This window comes from Chlamydotis macqueenii, chromosome 3 (genome assembly GCF_036417535.1).
Source record: "Chlamydotis macqueenii isolate bChlMac1 chromosome 3, bChlMac1.mat, whole genome shotgun sequence".
In the NCBI taxonomy this organism is placed as follows: Eukaryota; Metazoa; Chordata; class Aves; order Otidiformes; family Otididae; genus Chlamydotis; species Chlamydotis macqueenii.
Genome location: NC_141558.1, coordinates 87,063,712 through 87,085,394, shown reverse-complemented (window position 1 = coordinate 87,085,394; position 21,683 = coordinate 87,063,712). Strand labels below are relative to the sequence as shown.

Below are 21,683 nucleotides of genomic sequence, written 5' to 3'. Positions count from 1 at the left end.
GTGTGACGCAGTGAGAAGCAACTAAAGCAGAAGAGATGCAGCTGTGCCCCAGGGGGTCTTACCTAAGCACTTCCCCAGCCCACCAGGAAGCATTCCTCTTCCCACTCGAGTGGGTCAGAATTAGGAGAGTCAGCTGCCCGCGGGAGAGCCAGGCTGCGGGCAGGCAGGAGCTGGTGCAGTACCTCGTGCTGTGGCATGGTTGGGATTGCCTCTGTCCTGCGTGCATGGCTGTCCTGGTACGGGGTGGCCTGTGCCACTGTTGCGCCAAGCCCTGGTCTCCTCCATGCAAGGCGGACCCGCTTCTGACTCGGGGCTGCCTCTGGCCGCTCCTTGTGCTCCCTGCTGATTTTTACGTTAATGGTGTCCGGTTGTTCTCCTCAGGGGTCCTGTAGGGTTTTCTCCACTGGGAAGCGGAAACGTGGCTTCCTCCCATTGTGCCTCTTCCCGCCGTAGCCCCTAGGTCGACCCCCGGGGGAGCACCCCTTCCTGCAGCACACTCCCTCCCCACAGCCCCCAGGCAGAGCCAGGCAGCACCTCGGGAGGGCTCAGATCAACCCTGCAGACGTGGGCTGTGGGGGGCTGCTGGCTGCAGAGGATGCTGGGCGAGGATGAAGGTCTGGTTTAAAGCATCCCTGGGCTCTCCTCAAATCCATCCACCACCCCCTGAAGGCACTGAAAGCTGCCTGGAGGCACTGTCCAGGTCCTGGAGGTGGCTTCTGCCTGTTTTTGGAGATTTCTGCAGCTACATTGAGTGGAGTCCTGAGCAAATCCCTCCCACCACCCTTGGGAAAAGGGGTCTTTATTTTTCTAAATTTCCAAGAAATGGAGCCTGAACCTAGCCCTGGAAAAAGGTGCCTCCTTCCCCAGCCCGCCAAGAAGGAGGTCAGGGTTGTGGCTTGGAGGGGACGGTCTTTTCCCCTGGGGACAGCAGCCTGAGCAGGTGCCATCAGGGAAACCAGCTCCTTGGAAGAGCCCCTATGAATCCTGTCTCTGCAAACAGCCTCCTGAGAGCAGCTTATCTCTCCCCTTCTGACGTCTCCTCAGAAATGACGTCCCCCTCTTAGCTCCTGCCCCCCAGGACACTGTATCTCATCTTGCACCCCCAAACCACCAGCCTTGGAGCAGGCGACTGCTCTGATATTTGTGGGGCTTTTCCTGCCTCTCCCAAGGCTGCACCATTCCCACAGTCCCATGGCCTGAAGTGACCAGGAGCAGGGACCAGCCTGCCCTTCTGGTAAGCTTCTTTCTGTGACATTAAAACTTCCCCCTGCAGCATTTGATGGGACGCTGAACAGGAGCACCCATCTCTGCTCTGGGGGGGTCACGTGGCTGTCTGGAGGGGTTTTCTCTAGCCGGGGCCCAGGCATGCCTGGGCTTGGGCACTCACTACATGTCGGGGAGGGGGGGGGGGGGTGTTCATCATGGAGCTGCTATCGCTAAGGCTCCCTTGTTGGTATTTGGCTGGTGATATGTCAGGGCTGGGAACCCACCGGGCAGCCCCCGTGGGGAGGTGGATGCCGACGGCCTCATGGGACTCGGTGATGGGTGGAAGAGTCTCAGCTGCGTTGCCTAGGGGAGATTTATGGCCCTGTCACTGCCTGCTCCCCTCTGCCTGGTGGGAAGCCCTTCAGGGACAGCGCTGGAGGCCAGCCCTGGGGAATTTGCCACTCGGTCAGGTTGCTTTACCTGCCGGGGGCAAGGGCCCCCAGGGAGCCTCTTGGGACTTCTTGAACTCTCCAGATAAGGGACATTGCAGCCAGCTGGTGTACACAGTTCAAAACACACCGTTGGGGCTGAATGCTCCCCCCGCGCCTCCCCGCGCCACCCGGCAGCGAAGATAACGGTCGCTGTTGAGCGCTGGGAGTGGGGATGGCCTCCATAGCTTCTGCTCTGCGGGGAGTTTGTGTGGTGGCTGCAAGTGCCACCAGCCTGAGGGCAGAGAGGGTCTTGAGCTGCTGGGGGGAGCGGACGGTGCGGTTTGCAGAGGGGCCGGGCTCAGAAAGGAGAATAACAAGAATAATAGGAAGTGTTAGCAGCTTTCTGACGGAAACTCCTCGCAAAGCACATCAGGAGTAGGAAGCCTGCTGCGGTCCGTTGGCGGGACAGGGGATCGGAGGAAAAGAGGCCGTAGCAGAAAAGCCCGATGAAGCTTTTGCTTCTCTCTCCACTCCAGAAGAGCCCAAGCAGTTTCTTCCACCTTCTTTTGGGTGGCTCCTCAAAGGATCTGCAGAGGAAAGGTCAGAACGCAAAGCTAAACAGCAACAAGTTGCTAGGGCAAGGCGATGTTCACCAGAAGGAAAGGGAGGGTGAACCGGCTGGCGATCACGTGTGACCTCTAGTCATTCATTCACAACTGCCCTGGCCCCTGGGGACTGGGAGGAGGGGGAAAGATGTGACGTTAATTTCGAAGAAGGGCTGGAGGGAACTTCAGGGAAAAGCCGAGCAGTGAATCTGCTGTGCCGCCTGGGCACTTGTGCAGGGACGGGGTCTGTGGGCCAGCGGGGAGGCTCCTGCCGAGGGGCCCCCAAGCTGGGGCAGCGCTTCGTAGGGACTTTGGGCTTCCAGAAAAACATTCAACCAGGGCTTTCAGCCCAGTTTGTAAAGAGAACTGGCTGGTCAAAAGAGAAGGTCCTCACATGGCTCTGTAATTGGTACGAAAACAGGAAGGAGGGTGTAGGAGTCAGTGGTCAATTTTTGCAGTGGAAAGAGATCGCTGCATTGGCTCCCGTGTTTTTTCAACGCATTCGTGAGTGATCTGGAAAAGGCAATGAGCAATGAGATGATGGGGGTTGCTGAGGCGATTGGACTACTCAGGTTCGTGGGGACAAGTGCCAGCTAGGAAGAATACAGATGACCATTACAACATCAAGTGGTAGGCAGATGAAATTCAGTTTAGATAAATATCAAGTGATAGATGAAGGGGGAGGGGAGAGCCCCAGATCTGCCCAAAACAAGATTACACACTGAGCTGGCTACTTGCAGCAAGGCCTGGGGCTGTTTTGGGTAGCTCGGTGTGCATAAAAACACATCGAATTGTCTTTGTGAGCGACAAAGCAGGAAGAAAGCAGGAGAGCCTCGTGCCGCTCTGCAGATTCACCGCTCGCCCCCTCACAGTCCCTGGGTGCCCTCAGCCCCAGCATCTCTGGAAGGGTCGAGAGGAGACAGGAAAGGTTGGGAGGAAGTCAATAAGGAGGACCGAAGGTATGGAGCCGTGCCTGGATAACTGAGTGAGCTAGAATTTCTCTGTTTGGAAAACGTGCTGTAGGGTGGGTACAATCCAGGCTGTAAAGCCGTGGCTGGCATGGAGAAGCCACTCCAGTGTTCATCCACCCTTTGATGACGAGGGCGAGGGAGCCCCGGCAGAGGCCCTGCGCGTGGGGAGAGATGCTGCCCTCGCTTAGAGGCTGCTGAGTTAAGAGGGGGAAGTGGGGATTTCACAGAAGTGAAACCCACTGCGGGCTGCAAAACGCATGAGCAGCATATGTGTCCCAGCTCGGCGGCTGGGGGAGCAGTCAGGCAATTAGTCTGTGCCTGTGCCACTCTTACCTCTTCTTGGCAGCTGCTTCTGCCCTCTGATGGAGACAAGCTTTTGAGCCAGGCTGGCCTCTGATTTGACCCCGGGTACCTGCCCTTATTTTGGGAAGGCTTGCATTTGTCCCAGCACCACGGTGATGGCGCACAATCGCGCACACTCATACGCCTTGTGAAATACAAGCACTTGTCCACGCGGCTGGCGGCTGAAGGTGGAGGTGGGCAGGACGCTGCCTAGGAGGCTGGCTCCTCCGACCCCGGCACAAGGTAGGAGGACCCACGAGCGGTGTGGTTAAGAGTTTAGTCATGCACATGAAATCTCAGGAAACGGATGGTCTTGGAGCACCTCCCGTCCTCCAGCTGAGTTACGGCCACCTGGGCTCCATGTGACTTGCACACCCCGTGCCAGGCTTGTTCCCTGCCTGCAGGTAAACCTCGATGGGCCCCCAGACTGGCCTTCCTGCTGGGAGGGCTCTGGTGTTGCCCGGGGGGAGAGCGGATGTAGGGGATGGGGTGAAGCCCAGGGAGGCATGTGGCCCTGCCCCGTCTTGGCCACGCTCAGAGGAAGTGCTGACCTTATCCCTGCAAAGTGATCCCCTACGAGCAGTGGCAGGAGGACACGGGGTGCTCGCTGTTGGGCCTGACGGCAGCCCCTTGTCTAGGGATGGCAAGGATGGTGCTAACGCTTGGTGTGGCATAAAGGGCTTTTCTTTAAAGAGCTGGTGCTTATGGGTATAAAGCCATAGCATGCCTGCCCAGCACCATGAAATTGCCCCTGAGTGGAAAGCCAAGCGTGTGCTGTGCTGACCTTCGGTGAAGGGAAACAGAAGCAGGACAAAAGGTGATGCCTGGGAAGGGAGAGGTAGGGAGGGAAATCTCCAAAGCCCGATGACAAAGGGCTGCGGCAGGTGTGGCTGTCCTGCAGTGCAAGTTTTTCTGCAGAGGCTAGGGAGGCTAGGCGGTTTTGGTGATGGCTCACCCTGCTATGGGCTCCCAGGGCTTGGCTGGCAATGGGACTGCGCGTGGCCCAATACCGCAGGTGTCGCTTAGCCTTTGTGTGGCATAAATGGGCAATTAAAATTGTGTCACCTCTTGTTTGTACCTGCTCAGAAGCGCCAGCCTGTGGTTTGTTAAGCCCATTCCTTGTTATCGTGCTCCTTCCGCTTACACATCACTTCCAAGGGGATAAGACAGGCTGCTTTATGCCCAGGAACAAAATGGATGTCCTGACGCCGAGGCTTCGCATCACTCCACCTCTCCCCCAGGCTGTGCGGCCACCTGGGTCGTGGCCGGGCTAAACCTCAGGAGACTCCTCGGGAGGTGGTTAGATCTGTGTGGCACCAGCCCCGTGGCTGGAGGGTGGCTCTGTCCCCCTGCCCCTTACCCAGTCCCTTACCGTAGGGTTGCTCTCACTGGTTGGGAGCAGGATTGTCACCTGTTGCTGGTGTTGCTTCGTGTGACCTTTTCTGTTTGTTGTAGGGTTGTTTGTGAGAGCCGGCTGCTGGACGCGTTTACTGCCGTAATGAGTGCTGACCTGTGCACCCCTTGGCAGGCACCGGCTCTTTGTGGAAAGAATTAGGAGGCACTTAGCGAAGTGAGACAGAAAACAAACAGAGCAGGCAGGAGGTTGCAGCCAGGCAGCGCCCGCCGAGGAGGTCGGGCTCCTGACGCAGGGATGTGGGTGCTCTCCGGGCGGAAGCAGGAGGCGGCCGGGAAAGCAGCGTGGTGGAGCAGCACACAGCGCCCTGCCCCGGCACCCCCAGAGCCCGACTCCTGACCCTCCCTGCCTCCTCCCCACTGCCCCTGGTTCCTGCCACCCCCTCCACGACACCCCCCTTCCCTGGCCAGCGGGACTTGGGCCATGTGCCAGCCGTGGTACCCGACACCTCTTCTCCTCCTCCTCCATGGATGCCGCTAGACCCACATGGCCCCAGCCCCCGTGACTTGAGCCGGAGCGTGACGCTCACCCCTAAGAGCAAGGAGGTGTATAAGGGCAGGGACCCTGCTGCCTTCAAATACGCTGAACACGGGGCTTGCCCTGGACCCGTCCTTCCCAGGTACGTCTGTGGGGTCAGTCCCTGCCCCGGTTTCTTGGGACACCGATGTGACCTGATGAGGGGTCTGGGAGGGGGGCCAGGGGCGTGGCTGGGCAATGGGCAGCGTGTTGAGGGCTTGCTGGGGACCTGCGAGGGGAGCTGGGGACCTGCGAGGGGAGCTGGGCTTCTCTCATGTGTTTTGAGGAGAGATCCGTTTCCTCAGGGAGAAGCAGTGGCCCTGGTGAGGTTTCTGTGTGTGAGGGGGTGGCAGTTGTGCTTGCAGATCCCCCTGTTAACCCCAGGTCAGAGCGTGGGGCGTCTCCTGGCAGGCTGCCAGGAGGGCATTTTGGGACATTTTCTCTGGAAGCCCACGTGGCTCACAGGGGCAAGGCAGGAGCTGTCATGCCCTGAGCTGTCTGTGTGGGAAGGCAGAGGGGCTGCAGCTGGCTGTGGCATCAACGCCTGCCAGGTCGGTGGGGCTCTCGGTGCCATCTGGGGCAGATGTACCTGTCATCCTGCTCCGGCTTTCCCAAGGAGCTAACGGGCATCCCAAATCCCTTTCCACATCCTGCTGGCTCTGTTTTGGCTCCGTCGTAGCTGTGGGCTCCCCAACCTGCAGGACCACACCATGGGGAGGAGGCGAGCTGTGCCCAGAACCAGGCAGGCACCTGTGACCAGGGTCGGGCTCCGCTGCCTTTAACAGATGCCGGGGCTGGCAGGGACTACAGATCCCAGCATGCTGCTTCCCGCCAGCCTCCTCCCACGCCCTACCTGGCAGGGTGCTGGCAGGGATGCTGTAGCCGGCAGTGGCGGGGGCTTGCTGAGGGGCATGCTCCGGGGGGGCTGGGGGCTCAGCGCCAGCAGCCCCGCTGCAGATGAAGTAGCCCTGGGAAAGGTGCCGGAGCACCTCATGCTGCACCCTCTGGACTGGAAAAGGACAAGGCAGGCCTGTGGCTTCTCCAGGGCGGCTAATCCTGGTCTGCCCTAGGCAGAAGGGGGGGATCGGGGAGGGAATGTCTCTTCTTGGGGCTCCCAGGGCTGCACTTCTGGGGCTGTCTGTGGGGAGAGTGACGGCGGGGCGGTGGCAGGGGACGAGCAGGTGGCGATGGGGGGGAAAGGAGCAGGAAGAGGACTGCAGTGCCAGGGACGCCCTCGGCTTTTCAAGGTGACCCAGGAAAGGAGCTGCAAGAGCCCCAGGGAAGCGGGAATTGGAAAGGGGGGGGGTTGCGTGGTTCTGGCCGGAGAGGCTGCTGAATTAAATGTGTCTTTTGTGCTGCCGTGCCCTGGGCGTTGGAAGGAGGTGGTGGGGGCAGGGGGGGTGGACAGAGCCCGCTGTGCGTGTGCTTCGCTCACAGCCCGAGGATTGGGGACAGAGCTGCAGGCTCACAAATCCCTTAAGAGCCTGCTGCAGAGCAGCTGGCGCCAGGCAGCCTGGGCATCTCAGGAGAGCGGTTTCCCTTTCAGAGGGAAGGCTTGGTGTCTCCCGGCCAGCAGCACAAGGCCGTGTGTCACAGCCCCTCGGCTGAAGAGCTCTGAGCTGCAGGTCTCCCAAGCTGCTGCGCTGTGCTCTCGCCATTTGCCAGCTGTTTGGCTTCCAGTACCGTGGAGCACTTACCTGACTGCATGGCTGAGGGGTTAAAACCAACACTGCCCCTGCCTGACCAGCATCCCTCACATCCCAGTAAAATCCTCTGTTTGCTTTCCAGACGGAGAGCAGCCACGAGACTTGCTGGGACCTGCGCTGACCCTTACCGCACAAGATGACAGCAAGAGACGGGCCCCAAGATAGGTAATGCCAGGCTCTGGTGTACGTGTGGGGGCACATCCAGGATACCAGGAGGGGAAGGAGAAGAGGGGAACCCAGCATCTGGGTGACTCCCTCTCCTGCATGCTCACTGGGCTACTGAGCAGTACCTTCCCCGAGATGCCCTCTCCATCAGCTTTTCCATAGCAGAGGGCTATAAACAGGCCCCAGCGCTGGGACACACCTGGGGAGTGTGACTTGCTCCCAGCTCTAGTGATGGCTGCTGTACGCTTGGGTGCCATGTGCTGAGGAGCAGCCAGTCCCACTCTGATTGGGGATGGCCTCCCACAGCCCCTTGGCGGTGCCACGTCTCCTCCGGCAGCCCAGGCTAGCAGGGGCAGGGAGAAGGCAACAAATTTCATCCTCCCTCCTCCTCCTGGTGCCTCCGTCTGCGAGGCTGGGGATAGTTGGAAGTGATGCCTGTCTTCTGCCCTGCCCAGAGTCCTGCTCCAAACCACTCTGTCCCTTCCACAGGTACAAGGCTGTCTGGCTGATCTTCTTCATCCTTGGCCTGGGAACACTGCTGCCATGGAATTTCTTTATGACTGCCAGGGCGGTAAGGGCTTCCTTCCAGCTGCCGCCCATGACTCTAACCATCCCCTGTCACCTCCAGTGACCATGCTGTAGGTTTGGCAGGAGGGCACAGTGTAGAGCCCCTGAGTTTGCCTGCAGGAGACAGAAGCGTGGGTGACCTGGGTGGGACAAGTGGCACTGAAGCATCAGGAGGAACCCTGGGCTGGGCAAGGGGCTGGAGGAGGGACAAGGGTGGCCTGGGGCAAAGCCTTGCAGCACCACAGCCCTACCAGGCTCCTTCTTTTGCAGTATTTCATCAACCGCCTGGACAATGAGGAGAGGAGCCCCTTTGCGAACAAGACTGATGGTGCTGCCTCCTACCTGCTGTCCATGTTTGACAACTTCATGACTCTCTGCGCCATGGCGCCCCTCCTCATCTTCACCTGCCTCAACTCCTTCATCCACCAGCGGTGAGCCTTGCCCTGTCCTTGCCCCTGCCAGCCCCATAGGGCTGCTCAGCCCTGGCCTCTCCTCCTGCCCCAGCACTGAGCCAAGCTGCAACCTGTTCAGTCAAGTCAAAGGCAAAACAGCGATCTCCTGTGCTGGGGCTTGGCTGGGATACCCAGGGGAGAGCTTGGCCCCAGCCTCACAGGCTTTTAGGGGGTGAGTTTTCCTCACCGAGACCCTCTCTTTGCAGGATTCCCCAACAGATCCGCATCTTGGGCAGCCTGATGGCCATCGGGCTGGTGTTTTTAGTCACCGCGATCATGGTGAAGGTCGCCATGGAGCCTCTTCCCTTCTTCGTCTTTACCATGATCAGCATTGTCTTCATCAACTGTGAGTAAGGAAGTGGGGAGAGAGGAAAGGGTCACACCATGGCTAGGACTAATCTCTCTTGGAGAAGAGCGTGAACCTCACCACAGGAGAGCCAAGGAGTAGGGGGACCTGCCTTGCCTCGCATCGCGGGGGCCTTGGCTCCCTGCACACAGGCAGCCTGTCCTTGACGTTGGTTTCTTAATTCTGCTCATCTTTTCCCCTTCGCAGCCTTTGGCGCCATCCTCCAAAGCAGCCTCTTTGGGCTGGCAGGGCTCCTGCCTGTCAGCTACACAGCTCCCATCATGAGTGGGCAGGGCTTGGCGGGCACTTTTGCTGCTTTGGCGATGATCTTCAGTATTGCCAGTGAGTAATCCCTGCCCTGTGGGAGACAGGGCCTTCCCCGACCACTGCAGTCAACGGGATCTGCTGGGGTCACACTGCAGGGTTGGGTTGGAGATGGCAGCAAGGCCTTGCTCCTCTCAGCCCGTGTCATCTTCCTTTCCCCCCCCATCTCCTCCCTTCCTGTCTCCCAGTTGGCGCCCAGCAACCTGAGAGCTACATCGGTTACTTCACCACAGCCTGTGTGGCGATTGTGCTGGCAATCTTCTCCTACATCCTTCTGCCTCGCATGGTAAGACTTTGTCATCCAGTTGGGGAAGGGTGTGGAGACATGGGACCTTTGCACGTCATAGGACAAAGACCATGGCCCACTGGCACCCCAGCCTTGGTTCCTACCAGCCTCCACCTTCTGGGTCAGAGCAAGCTCTCCCCTGTCCCAAGGGAGGTCTCTGGGATACTTCCCACCTCAGATACCGCAATATCTTTGGGGCACTGTGGAAACGAGCCCCTGTGTGAGCGGGAAAGCATAAGTATCAGACATAAGTAGAAAAAATACTTTGCCCATATTGCATTTGCCCATATTGCCCATATCTGCCGTTACCACAGCCCCTGGCAGCCACCTTTCCTCAGGCATGAATGAGTTCTCTGTGGCTGTGTCTCTGCAGGATTTCTTCCGGTACTACTCCATGAAGGACAAGACAGAGTACCGTGTGTACAATGCAGAGCTGGAGACCAAGAGAGACCTGATTAAGAAAGGTGAGGGGCTGAGAGGAAGAAGAAGTAAAAGGAGGAAGAGTCAAGAGGAAGAATGAGACAGAAGGACTAAATCAGATCCCTGCTTTCTGGGGTCTGCTATGCCATACTTGTGTCTCTCCTGCAGACGAGCCCAATGGGGTGGAGCAGAATAACTCAAAGATCATCCCTATCCACAACCCTGACGAGAAGCCCTCGGTCATCGCTATTTTTAAGAAGGTCTGTGAGTTGCCAGCAACCCCTGCTGTGCCCCTCATATCAGGGGATGGGCACAGGTGTAGGAAAACGTGGGGAGAGGAGACCAGCCCTGCACTGGTCTCTTGCCTTGTGTTTGGTACCAGCCTTTCTTTCATCTGCCTAGCTCCGGGACATGGCTGTGTGTGTCTGCTTAGTCTTCACTGTCACCATCGGCGTCTTTCCTTCTATCACAGCTAAGGTGTCCACTGTCCTCGGAGAGGGAAACAAATGGGGTAAGTGTGGCCGGGGATGGGGTGGGGTAGGAGGAAACTGGGAACAAGGTAAGTGGGAGGAAAGAAAGTGGGGCTTGAAGTCATAGGAGTGCCTGAGGGGAAGAGGAGACCATTGTGCCTGATGGTTTGTATGCGGACGCTGGCCTGGCTGGGAGAGCATTCCAGCCCTTAGTGGGAAATCAGGAGGACGCAGGCCTGAAAGACAGTCTCTGTGCAATTGGCAGGAGGGCCTGGGGCACCCTGGGCTCATCAAAGACCTCCTCCCCCTTCTTCAGGTCTCTACTTCATCCCTGTCTCCTGCTTCCTGCTCTTCAATGTCTTCGACTGGACGGGACGGAGCCTCACCGCCCTCTTCACGTGGGTAAGCATGGGGCAGGGGGCAGATGCCCAGGCACTGCTCATCCTCAGGCCCCTCAGCCATGGCTGTTACTGGGGCTGCCATCCGTGTGTTGGAGGGAGGAGGCGCAGAGCTGACTCCTGCCCTGGCTTTAAGTCCTAAGCAGAGATTTATGGGTCAGAGCTGAGAACCACAGTGTTATCCTGTCCTCCTCCCCACCCCTCTTTCAGTGTGGCTTGGATGAAGCTGCCTCCTCTGCTTCAGCCTCTTTGTAAACAAACCTTCACTCCAGCTATGCAAACAGCCAGGCAGGACGGCGGCAGGGGAAGAGGGTGAAAGACAGGGCAGCCTAAAATAAAACCTCTGGTCTCCGCACAGGACACAGCTGCTTTAAAGAGCCTTGTCCTGGGAGCAGGGCAGAGCCATGCCACGTGGGTCACAGAGCTGTCCCCTGCTGCGTCCCCTTGTTCTCATCTCCCCTGCCTGGCTCGGGAGCTGCTGGGGCTAAGTGATGGGAGCTGTGATGGGGGTGGGTGAGGAAGGGGGCTGTCCCGTCTGTGTTTCTTCCTGCCCCTTCACCCACCCCCTAAGCGCTGTTTCCCCCTGTATTGTTCAGGCTGTTTGTTTAGAGAAGCTCCTCAGCACCACGCGCCATGGGGCCTGTCCAGGCCCGGCTTCCCCATGGCCTGGAGCTGCTTCTCCCCTGGCCATCGCTGCTGGCTGCCGTTGGCCTTGGCCATGAGCCGCGTTGCCTGGTGTCCAGGCCGCAGCCTCCGTGGTGGGATGACCCAGCAGGAGACATTTCCAAAACAAGGCTGTGTGGAAAGTCTGACTACGTGTGGTTTGGGCCTCATTTTCCTCGTTGGGGCCCCGCTCGCTCCTTTTCTCCTCCTCAGGCAGGAGAGGCTGCTGCCCTTGCCAGTTTGCCCACAGACACGGCAGCTGGCCTGACCTCAACTTCCCCCTGTGCTCATGAGGTGTCCCATGGCTACGCCAGCCCAGGCAGCTGCCAAGGCAGCTGTGGGTCTCTCCTGATCCCAGACCAGTGAGCCCTGTCATTTGCGACCCTGGCACCCCACCGAGGGGTCCTCCGACTGAAGCAGGCATGTTTCGTACCAGGGGCTGCCTCAGTCCCAGCTGTAGGGACAACACAGGGGGACAGTGCCTCCTTCGTCCTAGCCTCATGTATACAGGGACTCTGCTAGAATCCGAGGAAACTTTAATTCAGTCCATGCCTTTCGAGCACTGTCCAAAACAGCCTCAGCATAATCCCTTTCCCAGATTGCTGGATCTCGCCCCACTTGGCTGGGGGATGGCGTAGGAGGCTGAAGAGCTGGTTCAAGCCCAGTTTGCAGGCCCTGAGGTGCCAGAGGGGATTTACCTCAGCCACCCTTGTCCTGGGCGGTGGTTCGCTGCAGGAGGAGATTGCGTGAGCATGCACAAGGCTCTCCTGCCTGCCTGCCTGTTGTTTGCAGCACGGGCTTAGCAGTCGCTCACAAGCCCAGCTCAGTATTTTGGCTCTAGTGCTGCTGCTCTCCAAGTTGGCTGGGATAGGACTTCGGGGCAGTAGTGAGACCTAGTAGGACGTCCTTACCACAGCAAGTGGTGATGCTGAGATTTATTGCAGTAAAAAATGTATCTCAGCAACTTTCTCCTCTCTGGGGCTCCTCCGTGCAGTAGGGACAGCTTCTGTACAGCCCCTGCCAGCACGCCATGGGATGGGGAACGTCCACTTCTCAGCTGCTCAAGTGACGTGTGTTTTTCTCCCAGCCCGGGAAGGACAGCTGCCTTCTGCCAGTGATGGTAGCCCTCCGCTTCATCTTTATCCCTCTCTTCATGCTGTGCAACGTGCAGCCCCGCAACTACCTGCCTGTCGTATTCTCTCATGACGCCTGGTACATCATGTTCATGATCACCTTCTCCATCTCCAACGGCTACTTGGCCAGCCTTTGCATGTGCTTCGGGCCCAAGTGAGTAAGAGCTGGGGACAGGGGAAGGGTTGGTTACACCCACAGATGTCAGCCCCAGCATGACTGGAGTCTGGCTCTGCCCAGCTCTGGTGTCTGGACTCCCCAGGGGGATGCAGGTGCAGAGGGGGATGGCCACACCACCTCGGGGAAGACCCCAGCGTCCCATCTCCCAGCCTTGTGCCTCCATATCCTAGAGATGAGGCAGCTATTGTTTGGGCTCTCCATTTCTCCCACCTGCCACGCCGGGGAAGGGGCCAGACACAGCAGGCATTTGGATGGGAGCGAAGCGTGGCACAGCACCCGCAGCAGAGTGAGCAGCCTTGCCCAGCGCTGGAGCATAGGCAGCACGAGGAGCCCAGCCGAGGCTCAGCCAGACAGGCTGCAGTGCATGGGGGCAGGAGTCAGGGAGGGGAGTCCCTGGCACCAGGAGCTTCAGGGCAGCCTGCTTGATGTGCTTTTTCTTTCTCTACAAGCCTGTAATGTGAGGACAGGCTCTTGGAGCCAAGGTGGATTTGCTCTTGCCGTTCCTCTGCTGCAAAGGAGCACAGCTTCTGGCTCCTCTATGGCCTCCTCCCACCCCTCTGTTGAACTCACGGCAGGGCACATCCTCGAGGACCGGTCTGACACCTGTTTCTCCCCTAGGAAAGTGCTTGCCCACGAAGCAGAGACAGCTGGGGCCATCATGGCCTTTTTCCTGTCGCTGGGCTTGGCCCTAGGAGCTGCCGTCTCCTTCCTGATCCGAATTCTCATCTAGCAGAGGCACCTGGAGGGTGCAGGGACACCGAGAGCTCCGCATCCTCCTCTGAGGCCCTGGACACCTCGGCGCCATGGGGAGATAACACCTCACGCCTGCCCCTGCCGAATCATACTGCCACAGCAGACATTACACCCAGGGACGGTTCCACTCCTGCAGGCTTGGCCTGGCTCCTGCCACTATTGGCTGTGTGATGCCTTCAGGCCTACGTGCCTTCTCCTTCCCTGTTCTGTGTGTGTGTAAGACCCCCAGGATCTCACAGAGGTCCGGCTGCCTCCCATGCTGCATAATTTCCCCAGCTCAAGGCCAGAAGCCATTCTTATCCTCCTCCTCCTCTCCGACGGAGTTGAAGGCTGGTGTCCAGTGTTATTCCCTCTGTTGCCCTTGTCCCCAAGGCACCTAAAGACTTCCTCTCCTCTCCTTCCAGGGGGGCTGGAAAGATCCCACACCACTTCTTCTGCTGGTGAGATTTGCAAATGGGGAGGAGAGCCCCATCCAGCCTCTCCGTCCCCGCTCTCTGCTAGGCGCACATCCCTGGGACACAAACATCTGTGTCCCACCCACACGAAAAGCCAACAGCCTGGCTAGGCTGAGGGAGGAGGTCTCCACACCCCACCTTCTCCCCCTCTCCTTGCCTTTGTTCCCTATTTTTTTTTTTTTTTTTTGTAATTCTGTTACTTTTCTTTCTGCCTTCTGGTTGTGTGACAGGAGGTCCCACTGTGGGCTGCAAAAGGAGAGCAGGCAACTCCTTTCCCATCCAGGCCACCTTCCCTTCCCGCTGGTGCTGCGGGGGGAAGGCCTGACCTCTACCCTTGGCTTCCCAACCCCTCCTCTGTGTAAAACTGTCTGTACAGTTCCTGTTTTCTATTAAAAAAAAAAAAAAAAAGGACAGAACCGCCCCTTGGGGCACATGTGTGTCTGTGTCTCTCCATCACCGCAGGGGCAAAGGCTGCAGAGGGGCGAGGGCACCGCCATTCCCTGAGTGTCCTCAGGGTCTCCTTTCGCCGCCATCAAGCCGCGTGTGCACCCCTGCCCAGGGGCTTTCTGCCCTCGGGGACACGGCCACCGCGGGCAGGGGGTGCACCCGTGCGTTTTGGGGTGCAGTCACTCGAAGCACAAGCAGCTGAGAGCTTTCCTGGTGCCTGGGAGTGCCTCCTCTGGGTGGGGGGGCAGCCGCAGGCCCCCGCCCCACGCCAGTGGCAGCCACCGCGGACGGAGGCAGCCCCGCCGTCGAAGTGCCTCAGCACCTCTGCCCACGCGCGGCGGTGCTCCTCCGCTGCCGCTCGTGGGAAATAGTTCCTCGCCGGGGCTCCCCACCGCCTCTCTCCGCGGCGCTCGGAGGGCCGTGGGACCCCACGGAGACGGTAGCTGGCAGCCCCGGACCGGTAGCTGCTTCGGTAGCGGCATGGGGCTGAGGGCTGCGCGCCCACCTCCAGCATGGCCGCCGCCATTAAACGGCACCGCTGACCGGCCCCAGGCTGCGAGGCGGAAGCAAGCGCCAGGGCCGTTTTAAGGCGGAAGGAGACGGCGGGTGAGGTGGCTGCCGTGCCTATAAAAGGTTCCCAGTGGGGGTTGTAGATCTTTTGCCGTTCGTTGATTTTCTACCGGTCGCTCGCACCGGACACGGTGAGGGCCCTACGCCGGGCTGGGTCGGGCAGGGCCTGGCGTGGGTGTGTGTATGTGTGTCCCCGGTGCTACGGGTGTGTGGTTGCCTTGCAGATGCCTGAGGAGGTGCAGCACGGGGAGGAGGATGCGGAGACCTTCGCCTTCCAGGCGGAGATCGCCCAGCTCATGTCGCTCATCATCAACACCTTCTACTCCAACAAGGAGATCTTCCTGCGGGAGCTCATCTCCAACGCCTCCGACGTGAGCCCGGGCCCTGCTCGCCCCGGCGGGGGCGGTCTTCTTCCTCTACGCGGGGGGGGGGGGGTGGGGGAGGCTGATGTCCTGCCGGGGGTCCCCGGGGAGAGGCCGGTGCCTGGGCGGCCCCCGAAGGTTTTGCTGGGGAAGGGAGGCGGTTGTTCAGTAGGGAGGTTGTGGCAAGCATCATCCTCTCCCCTAGGCTTTGGATAAGATCCGTTATGAGAGCCTGACGGATCCCTCCAAGCTAGACAGCGGTAAGGACCTCAAGATCGACATAGTCCCCAACCCCCGGGACCGTACCCTCACCCTGGTGGACACTGGTATTGGGATGACAAAAGCGGACCTCATCAACAACCTGGGCACTATTGCCAAATCTGGTACCAAAGCCTTCATGGAAGCCTTACAGGTGGGTTGCCTTTGGCTGCAGGGGTTCCCTAGGGCCTGGGCCATAGGCTTTCACTGCGGTATAATGCCAGCCCTGCTGCCTTTTTTTGCTGTGGGAGCTATTGGCTTACCTGAGCGTGCTTCCTCCCCTCTTCAGTAGCAGGGAGGAGCTGAGGGTAGGGCTGGCTGCCTGTTGGTGCTTGCCCCTTTTTCTCTGCACGCTGACCCAATTCTTTGCTGCTGTGAATCAGTCACAAATACCTTTCTCTTCCTCACTGGTCCATTAGGCTGTCTCTGCTTTCACAGGCTGGTGCAGACATCTCCATGATTGGGCAGTTTGGCGTGGGTTTCTATTCTGCCTATCTAGTGGCTGAGAAGGTTGTTGTCATTACCAAGCACAACGATGATGAGCAATATGCTTGGGAGTCATCAGCTGGGGGCTCCTTCACTGTCCGGACTGACCATGGTATGTGTTGTACAAAATCAAGTGTATTTCTCTGCTAGAAGCACCCCCTTTTCCTGGTGCTCTCTTGAGCTGGGCTGTGTTGTCAGTCACGCCTGTTAATGTAAAGTAACATTTAGGCTTGAGGAGCTGGTCCCACTTGCTCTCTGCCCTTTAAGACTACACTGTGAAACACTAATGCTTCTGTCCCCACCGCTGTAGGTGAGCCCATTGGACGGGGCACCAAAGTGATCCTGTATCTGAAGGAGGACCAGACAGAGTACTTGGAGGAGCGGCGTGTCAAAGAGGTGGTGAAGAAGCACTCCCAGTTCATTGGCTACCCCATCACACTCTATGTACGTAAGGGAAGGACTTGAGGGGACCCACTGGCAAGCTAGAGGCAGGGGTGGGTAGTGTTGAGAGCAGGAACCCAGAAAAGGGCAGAGTATGGTCTCTTCTGTTCCCTTCCATAGCTCCTAGCTGCTGGATATTGAGCATTGGTGCTCCTAGCTTCTGTGGCCAGAAGTGATTTGAGGCTGGGGGCTTATTGGAAGTGGAGGTAGTGGGTATCCAGCCGTGCTTTTGGCCTTTGATCTGTGCAGCTGGAGGTCAACTAAACCAGCCATGGAGGGAGGAGGGTTTCCTACCCCTTGTCTCATCTTCTCAGACACAGCTTTTTGTGGCATTAGCTGTGGAGAGACTCTTGAGGGCTGGTTTCAGGAGAAGCCTTAGTTCCAGGTGTTGCATTTGTTGAGCCTTGTGCTACATCAGGAGAACACCCATTTGTCTCATCTGAAGCAGAAGGATTCCTGTTAGTGGTTGCTTGAGGCTAAACCTGAGCTCATGGCCCTGACTCTTCCTTGTCCCTTTCTACACAGGTGGAGAAGGAACGTGAGAAAGAGATCAGTGATGATGAGGCAGAGGAGGAGAAGGATGAGAAGGAAGAGGAAGAGCTAGCATCCAAAGATGAGAAGAAACCCAAGATCGAGGATGTGGGCTCTGAGGAGGAGGAGGAGGAGGGAGACAAAGACAAGAAGAAGAAGACCAAGAAAATAAAGGAGAAGTATATTGACCAGGAGGAGCTGAACAAGACTAAACCTATTTGGACCCGTAGTCCTGATGATATCACCCAGGAGGAGTATGGCGAGTTCTACAAAAGCCTCACCAATGACTGGGAGGACCACCTGGCTGTTAAGGTGGGTGCTGGGCCACCCTGGGAGAGACAGAGGGCCCCTTTCCAGCCCACACCCAGACCTACCACATACTTCTGCCTTAGTACAGGAGGGAGGGCTCCCAGGCCACTCAATGGTGCCTCAGCCTGCACTGTGACTCCCTGCAGGTGGTAGAGTTGGCAGTGCCAGCCTAGAAGCTGGACAAGGAGGGTGTTGGGCCTCAGAGAAGCATGACTTCTCCATCCAGGCCTCCAGAGAGCCCTTACACGTAGGGGGCAGTGTGGCTGAGGAGGAGGAAACAGAGGCTGCTTGGATGCTAGAGACCCTGCTGTGCCCCCCACCAGCCCCAGTGCTGAGAAACAGCAGTTCAGCCTGCCCACAGCAGGTCTGGGGGGAAGGGGTAGTGCCACAGCAGCTGTTTTTCCTTCCTGGCTCCACAGCACTTTTCTGTGGAAGGGCAGCTGGAATTCAGGGCCCTGCTCTTCATCCCACGCCGTGCCCCTTTTGACCTCTTTGAGAACAAGAAGAAGAAGAATAACATCAAGCTGTATGTGAGGCGTGTCTTCATCATGGACAGCTGTGACGAGCTCATCCCTGAGTACCTAAGTAAGAGCCCTTTGTCTCAGCCTCCCAGTGTGGAGCTGGGACCCCCACCGCATGTGGTACCACTCCCAGTACAAAGTGGCTGGCTGAGGCGCTAGCTGGTGTGGGCGCACAGCAGTCAATGTCTTAGCACTTCTCCTCCTGTGATGAAGCTCACAGTTCCTAACCCGACTCCTGTTTTCATTTCCCCTACTCAGACTTCATCCGGGGTGTTGTGGACTCGGAGGACCTGCCTCTGAACATCTCCCGTGAGATGCTCCAGCAGAGCAAGATCCTCAAGGTGATCCGCAAGAACATTGTGAAGAAATGCTTGGAGCTCTTCTCTGAGCTGGCAGAGGACAAAGAGAACTACAAGAAATTTTACGAGGCCTTTTCCAAGAATCTGAAGGTGAGCTGGGCACTCTGCAGCTTGAGGAGGGAGAGGCCCCTGACCCGTCTGCCTAAGGAGCAGGCTTGTCCCTGTGCCATGTCTTCTCTGTGTGGGTGTTAGGGTAGAGGGGTCTCACGGCTGCCCCAGAGAGCCTTTGTGGGAAGCTGCCCCCTCCAGTTGCCCTAGGCCCAGAACTCAGATGGTTAGGGGGTGGGCAGAGATGGCTGTGCCTCTGGGGTGACTAAGTGCAGAAAAGTCCCATCCTGGAGACTTCACGCATCTCTTCTGCCCCCAGCTGGGCATCCATGAGGACTCGACCAACCGGAAGCGCCTTTCCGAGCTGCTGCGTTACCACACATCCCACTCGGGAGATGAGATGACTTCACTTTCAGAGTACGTGTCCCGTATGAAGGAGACCCAGAAGAGCATCTACTACATCACAGGTGAGACAGAGCTCCTCTGTGCCCTGGTGGGGTGGAGGCAGCTTATTTGCCTACCAGCCCCAATGTAAAGCAAATTTTTCCAGGTAGGTCCTGCTGCCTTCAGCAGGCCCTCCCTGCAGAATCACAGCCCATCCCTGGGGGCTGGGGAAAGATCACCAGGCCTAGAGCCCTGGCTGTGGGCAGTTTTATGCTAGGGGCTCTGAGCAACTGGTGCTGTTTGTCCTGCTGTAGCCAGCTTACATCTTGGTGATATCTCATTTCTACATCCAGGGGAGAGTAAGGAGCAGGTTGCCAACTCAGCTTTTGTGGAGCGTGTGCGGAAGCGTGGCTTTGAGGTGGTGTACATGACGGAGCCCATTGATGAGTACTGCGTGCAGCAGCTCAAGGAGTTTGATGGCAAGACCCTGGTATCAGTCACCAAGGAGGGGCTGGAGCTGCCTGAGGATGAGGAGGAGAAAAAGAAGATGGAGGAGAGCAAGGCCAAGTTCGAGACCTTCTGCAAACTCATGAAGGAGATCCTGGATAAGAAGGTGGAGAAGGTGAGATGGGCAGGGAGGTCAGCCCAGGGCTGTGTCCTGGGCTGGAGGGAAGAGATTTGGGCCCTCCGTGATGCAGGCAAGGGCCACAGCTCAATGCATGCCTCTCATCTGACTCATCTCCTGCAGAGGAGCCGCTAAAGGAGACTGGAGGTCCCAGCATGCACTGCACCGTCTTGCTCTAAGCAGCCAGGCTGCAGGTGAGGGGCACTGACCCAAATACATGCATTGATGGGAGAGGGTAAGTGTGGGAAATGTGCAGTGGGTACTGAAGGTGCTGGCTGAGCTGTCCAAACTGGTCTGTGCAGCGGTCCTGGAGCTGCTTGGAGGGTCTCTGCTTGCTTTGGCTTGTCCCCAGGTGAACCCGGGGCAAAGACCTGGGGTATCATGTGTGCTGTGGCTGGGCCCAGTCCAGGGTGTATGGGGACCTTGCTCAGCTAACCCTTGGCTACATTGGCAGGTAACCATCTCAAACCGGTTGGTCTCATCTCCCTGCTGCATTGTCACTAGCACCTACGGTTGGACAGCCAACATGGAACGCATCATGAAGGCTCAGGCACTGCGGGACAACTCTACCATGGGCTATATGATGGCCAAGAAGCACCTGGAGATCAACCCTGACCACCCAATTGTGGAAACCCTCCGCCAGAAGGCCGATTCTGACAAGAATGACAAAGCTGTCAAAGACCTGGTTGTGCTACTATTTGAAACTGCTCTGCTGTCCTCTGGTTTCTCCCTGGAAGATCCCCAGACCCACTCCAACCGCATCTACAGGATGATCAAACTGGGGCTTGGTAGGTGTCCATGCAGCTTCTTGGGCCTGGAGCAGGTTATAGCTAGGCAGGCTAGCATCTAACTGTCTTGGGGCACAGAGGAGGCCAGTAAGGGAGCCATGCTGGTGTGGTGTGCAGAGCTGGCTGTGTAAGGGGGGCAAGTGGAAACATGGAACAGGGTACTTGAGGGAGGGCTCAGGGCTCTGAGTGGACTTGTCCTGTCCTCCACGAGGCCAGGAGCCACCACCAGGCTGCTCAGCTGACAAGCTGAGGCTTTTCAGTTCTTCACAGTGAATGTCACAATCTGCCATGGGAGATGTGACCTGTTTGGTGAAACAGCATGTGCTTGCACCCAGCTTATTTCTCCAGAGTGGCTTTTCTAGGCAAAAATGTAAACAAAGAGGTGCTGTGGCTTGGCATAACTGCTGGATGCTAATAGTCCTGTGCCTCGGAGTCACCCTGTGCTCTGGGAGAGGCTGTTCCTCAGGGACCACCCGGTGTCACTTGGAGGCCTCATCTTTTCCTTTCCTTCCCTCTGCCAGGCATTGATGAAGAGGAGGTGACTGCAGAGGAGCCCAGTGCAGCTGTCCCTGATGAAATCCCCCCTCTGGAGGGTGATCAAGATGCGTCCCGCATGGAAGAGGTAGACTAAAGGAAGAGGAAGCCTCTTCCTCACCTGCCAGGCCCCTACCCCACCTCATGTTTGCTTAGGAAGGGGGTCTGCTCCCACCAGCTGCTACTGACTCCTTGGTGGTGTCTCTTTTTTTGGATCTGTTTGGTTGGAATCGTTGTGGTTTGTTTTGTTTTGTTTTTTTTTTGGCAGGGGGCAGGAGGGCACAATTCCCTGTTTGTCAGTAGTGAGTGATTCAGGCAGCCTGAGGCCTGTCTGTTCTGTGTCTTTCTGCTTGTGTAGAACAGCTGCTGGGGAGTGGAGGTGAGGAGGGATCAGGCTTCCCCTCTCTCCGTACCATGGGGTCTCCCATGTTCCCAGCAGGCATCAAACACTGCCCTTCCATCTGGGTGGGAGAGCCCTTCCTCTGATCTGCTGCCTCCCCTAATTCCCAGGGGAGGATATTGTATTTTGGTTTGCTTTGTAAAATTTTAATTATTTTTCTGTTGTTTTGTTCTACTGGAATTAAAGTATCAAAGAATGTGGTTTACATAGTGGGGTCCCTTGTGTTTCATGCCTACCATGCAGAGGAAAGGGTCTCAGCCTGCACCTGAGGGTATTGGGCCACTGGTCTCTCCCCGGCCCTGACTGGTTTCAGAGCCCTGCTTTAGCTGATCTCTTCCCCTTCCCTGCCCAGCCACCATGAAGGGCATTGGAGAAACACATGACCTGCAGTGCAGGTGGGGTCATCTCCAGCAGGCTGTAGTTGTCCACTCAGAGTGCTGCATGTCCTGCAGCCTGGGAAGGAACCTTTCCAATCTGCACGAGTCAACTGGGCAAGCTGTGCCAGGGCCTGAGCCTGTACTGCTGGTGGCTGCTCTGGTCTGATCTGAGCATCCCTGGGGGTGGGAGCTGTGGCAGGAGCCATCTGCCTGTTCCCTTGCAGTGCAGAGCAGGGGCTGGAGTGACAGCTCAGGACTGTACTCAAGCTGCCTCTCTTCAGCTCTGGGGCCAAACTGTTCTTGCTCTGTGCTCTAGACTCCATCTCTCCTCCCATCTCCAGCCTGCCCTTTCTGAGCTTCTGCAGCCCTGGGGGGTTTGGCAGTATCTGGCCACCCCCTGGATTTGCCTGTGTCTCAGATGACAGAGACATAACCTGGGGCA

The 21,683-nt window shown here is 57.8% G+C and overlaps 2 protein-coding genes across 3 annotated transcripts; both read left to right on the top strand.

The window, feature by feature from the left end:
* The first annotated feature begins 1,063 nt into the window (after positions 1-1,063).
* On the top strand, positions 1,064-14,240 carry SLC29A1 (solute carrier family 29 member 1 (Augustine blood group)). The gene is made up of 13 exons (XM_086743421.1): positions 1,064-1,234; positions 7,274-7,356; positions 7,846-7,927; positions 8,194-8,354; positions 8,582-8,721; positions 8,929-9,063; positions 9,234-9,331; positions 9,705-9,795; positions 9,920-10,011; positions 10,154-10,262; positions 10,538-10,623; positions 12,370-12,569; positions 13,212-14,240. The coding sequence occupies exons 2-13, from the start codon at positions 7,328-7,330 to the stop codon at positions 13,321-13,323; spliced, it is 1,335 nt and encodes a 444-aa protein (XP_086599547.1). The 5' UTR covers positions 1,064-1,234; positions 7,274-7,327; the 3' UTR covers positions 13,324-14,240.
* Positions 14,241-14,929: 689 nt separating this feature from the next.
* HSP90AB1 (heat shock protein 90 alpha family class B member 1) lies at positions 14,930-21,069 on the top strand. 2 transcript variants are annotated; one of them, XR_015257997.1, is made up of 12 exons: positions 14,930-14,949; positions 15,043-15,189; positions 15,386-15,592; positions 15,877-16,036; positions 16,235-16,368; positions 16,891-17,208; positions 17,625-17,790; positions 17,985-18,175; positions 18,453-18,600; positions 18,871-19,139; positions 19,266-19,336; positions 19,597-19,734. XR_015257997.1 is itself a non-coding variant. In XM_086743420.1 (12 exons), exons 2-12 carry the CDS (start codon positions 15,043-15,045, stop codon positions 20,559-20,561), a joined length of 2,184 nt encoding a protein of 727 aa, XP_086599546.1. In that variant the 5' UTR covers positions 14,931-14,949; the 3' UTR covers positions 20,562-21,069. The 2 variants fall into 2 exon arrangements, 1 of the variants encoding a protein (XP_086599546.1); XM_086743420.1 differs by lacking the exon at positions 19,266-19,336 and adding an exon at positions 20,452-21,069 and having other exon boundaries at positions 14,931-14,949; positions 19,597-19,930.
* Positions 21,070-21,683: the final 614 nt, after the last annotated feature.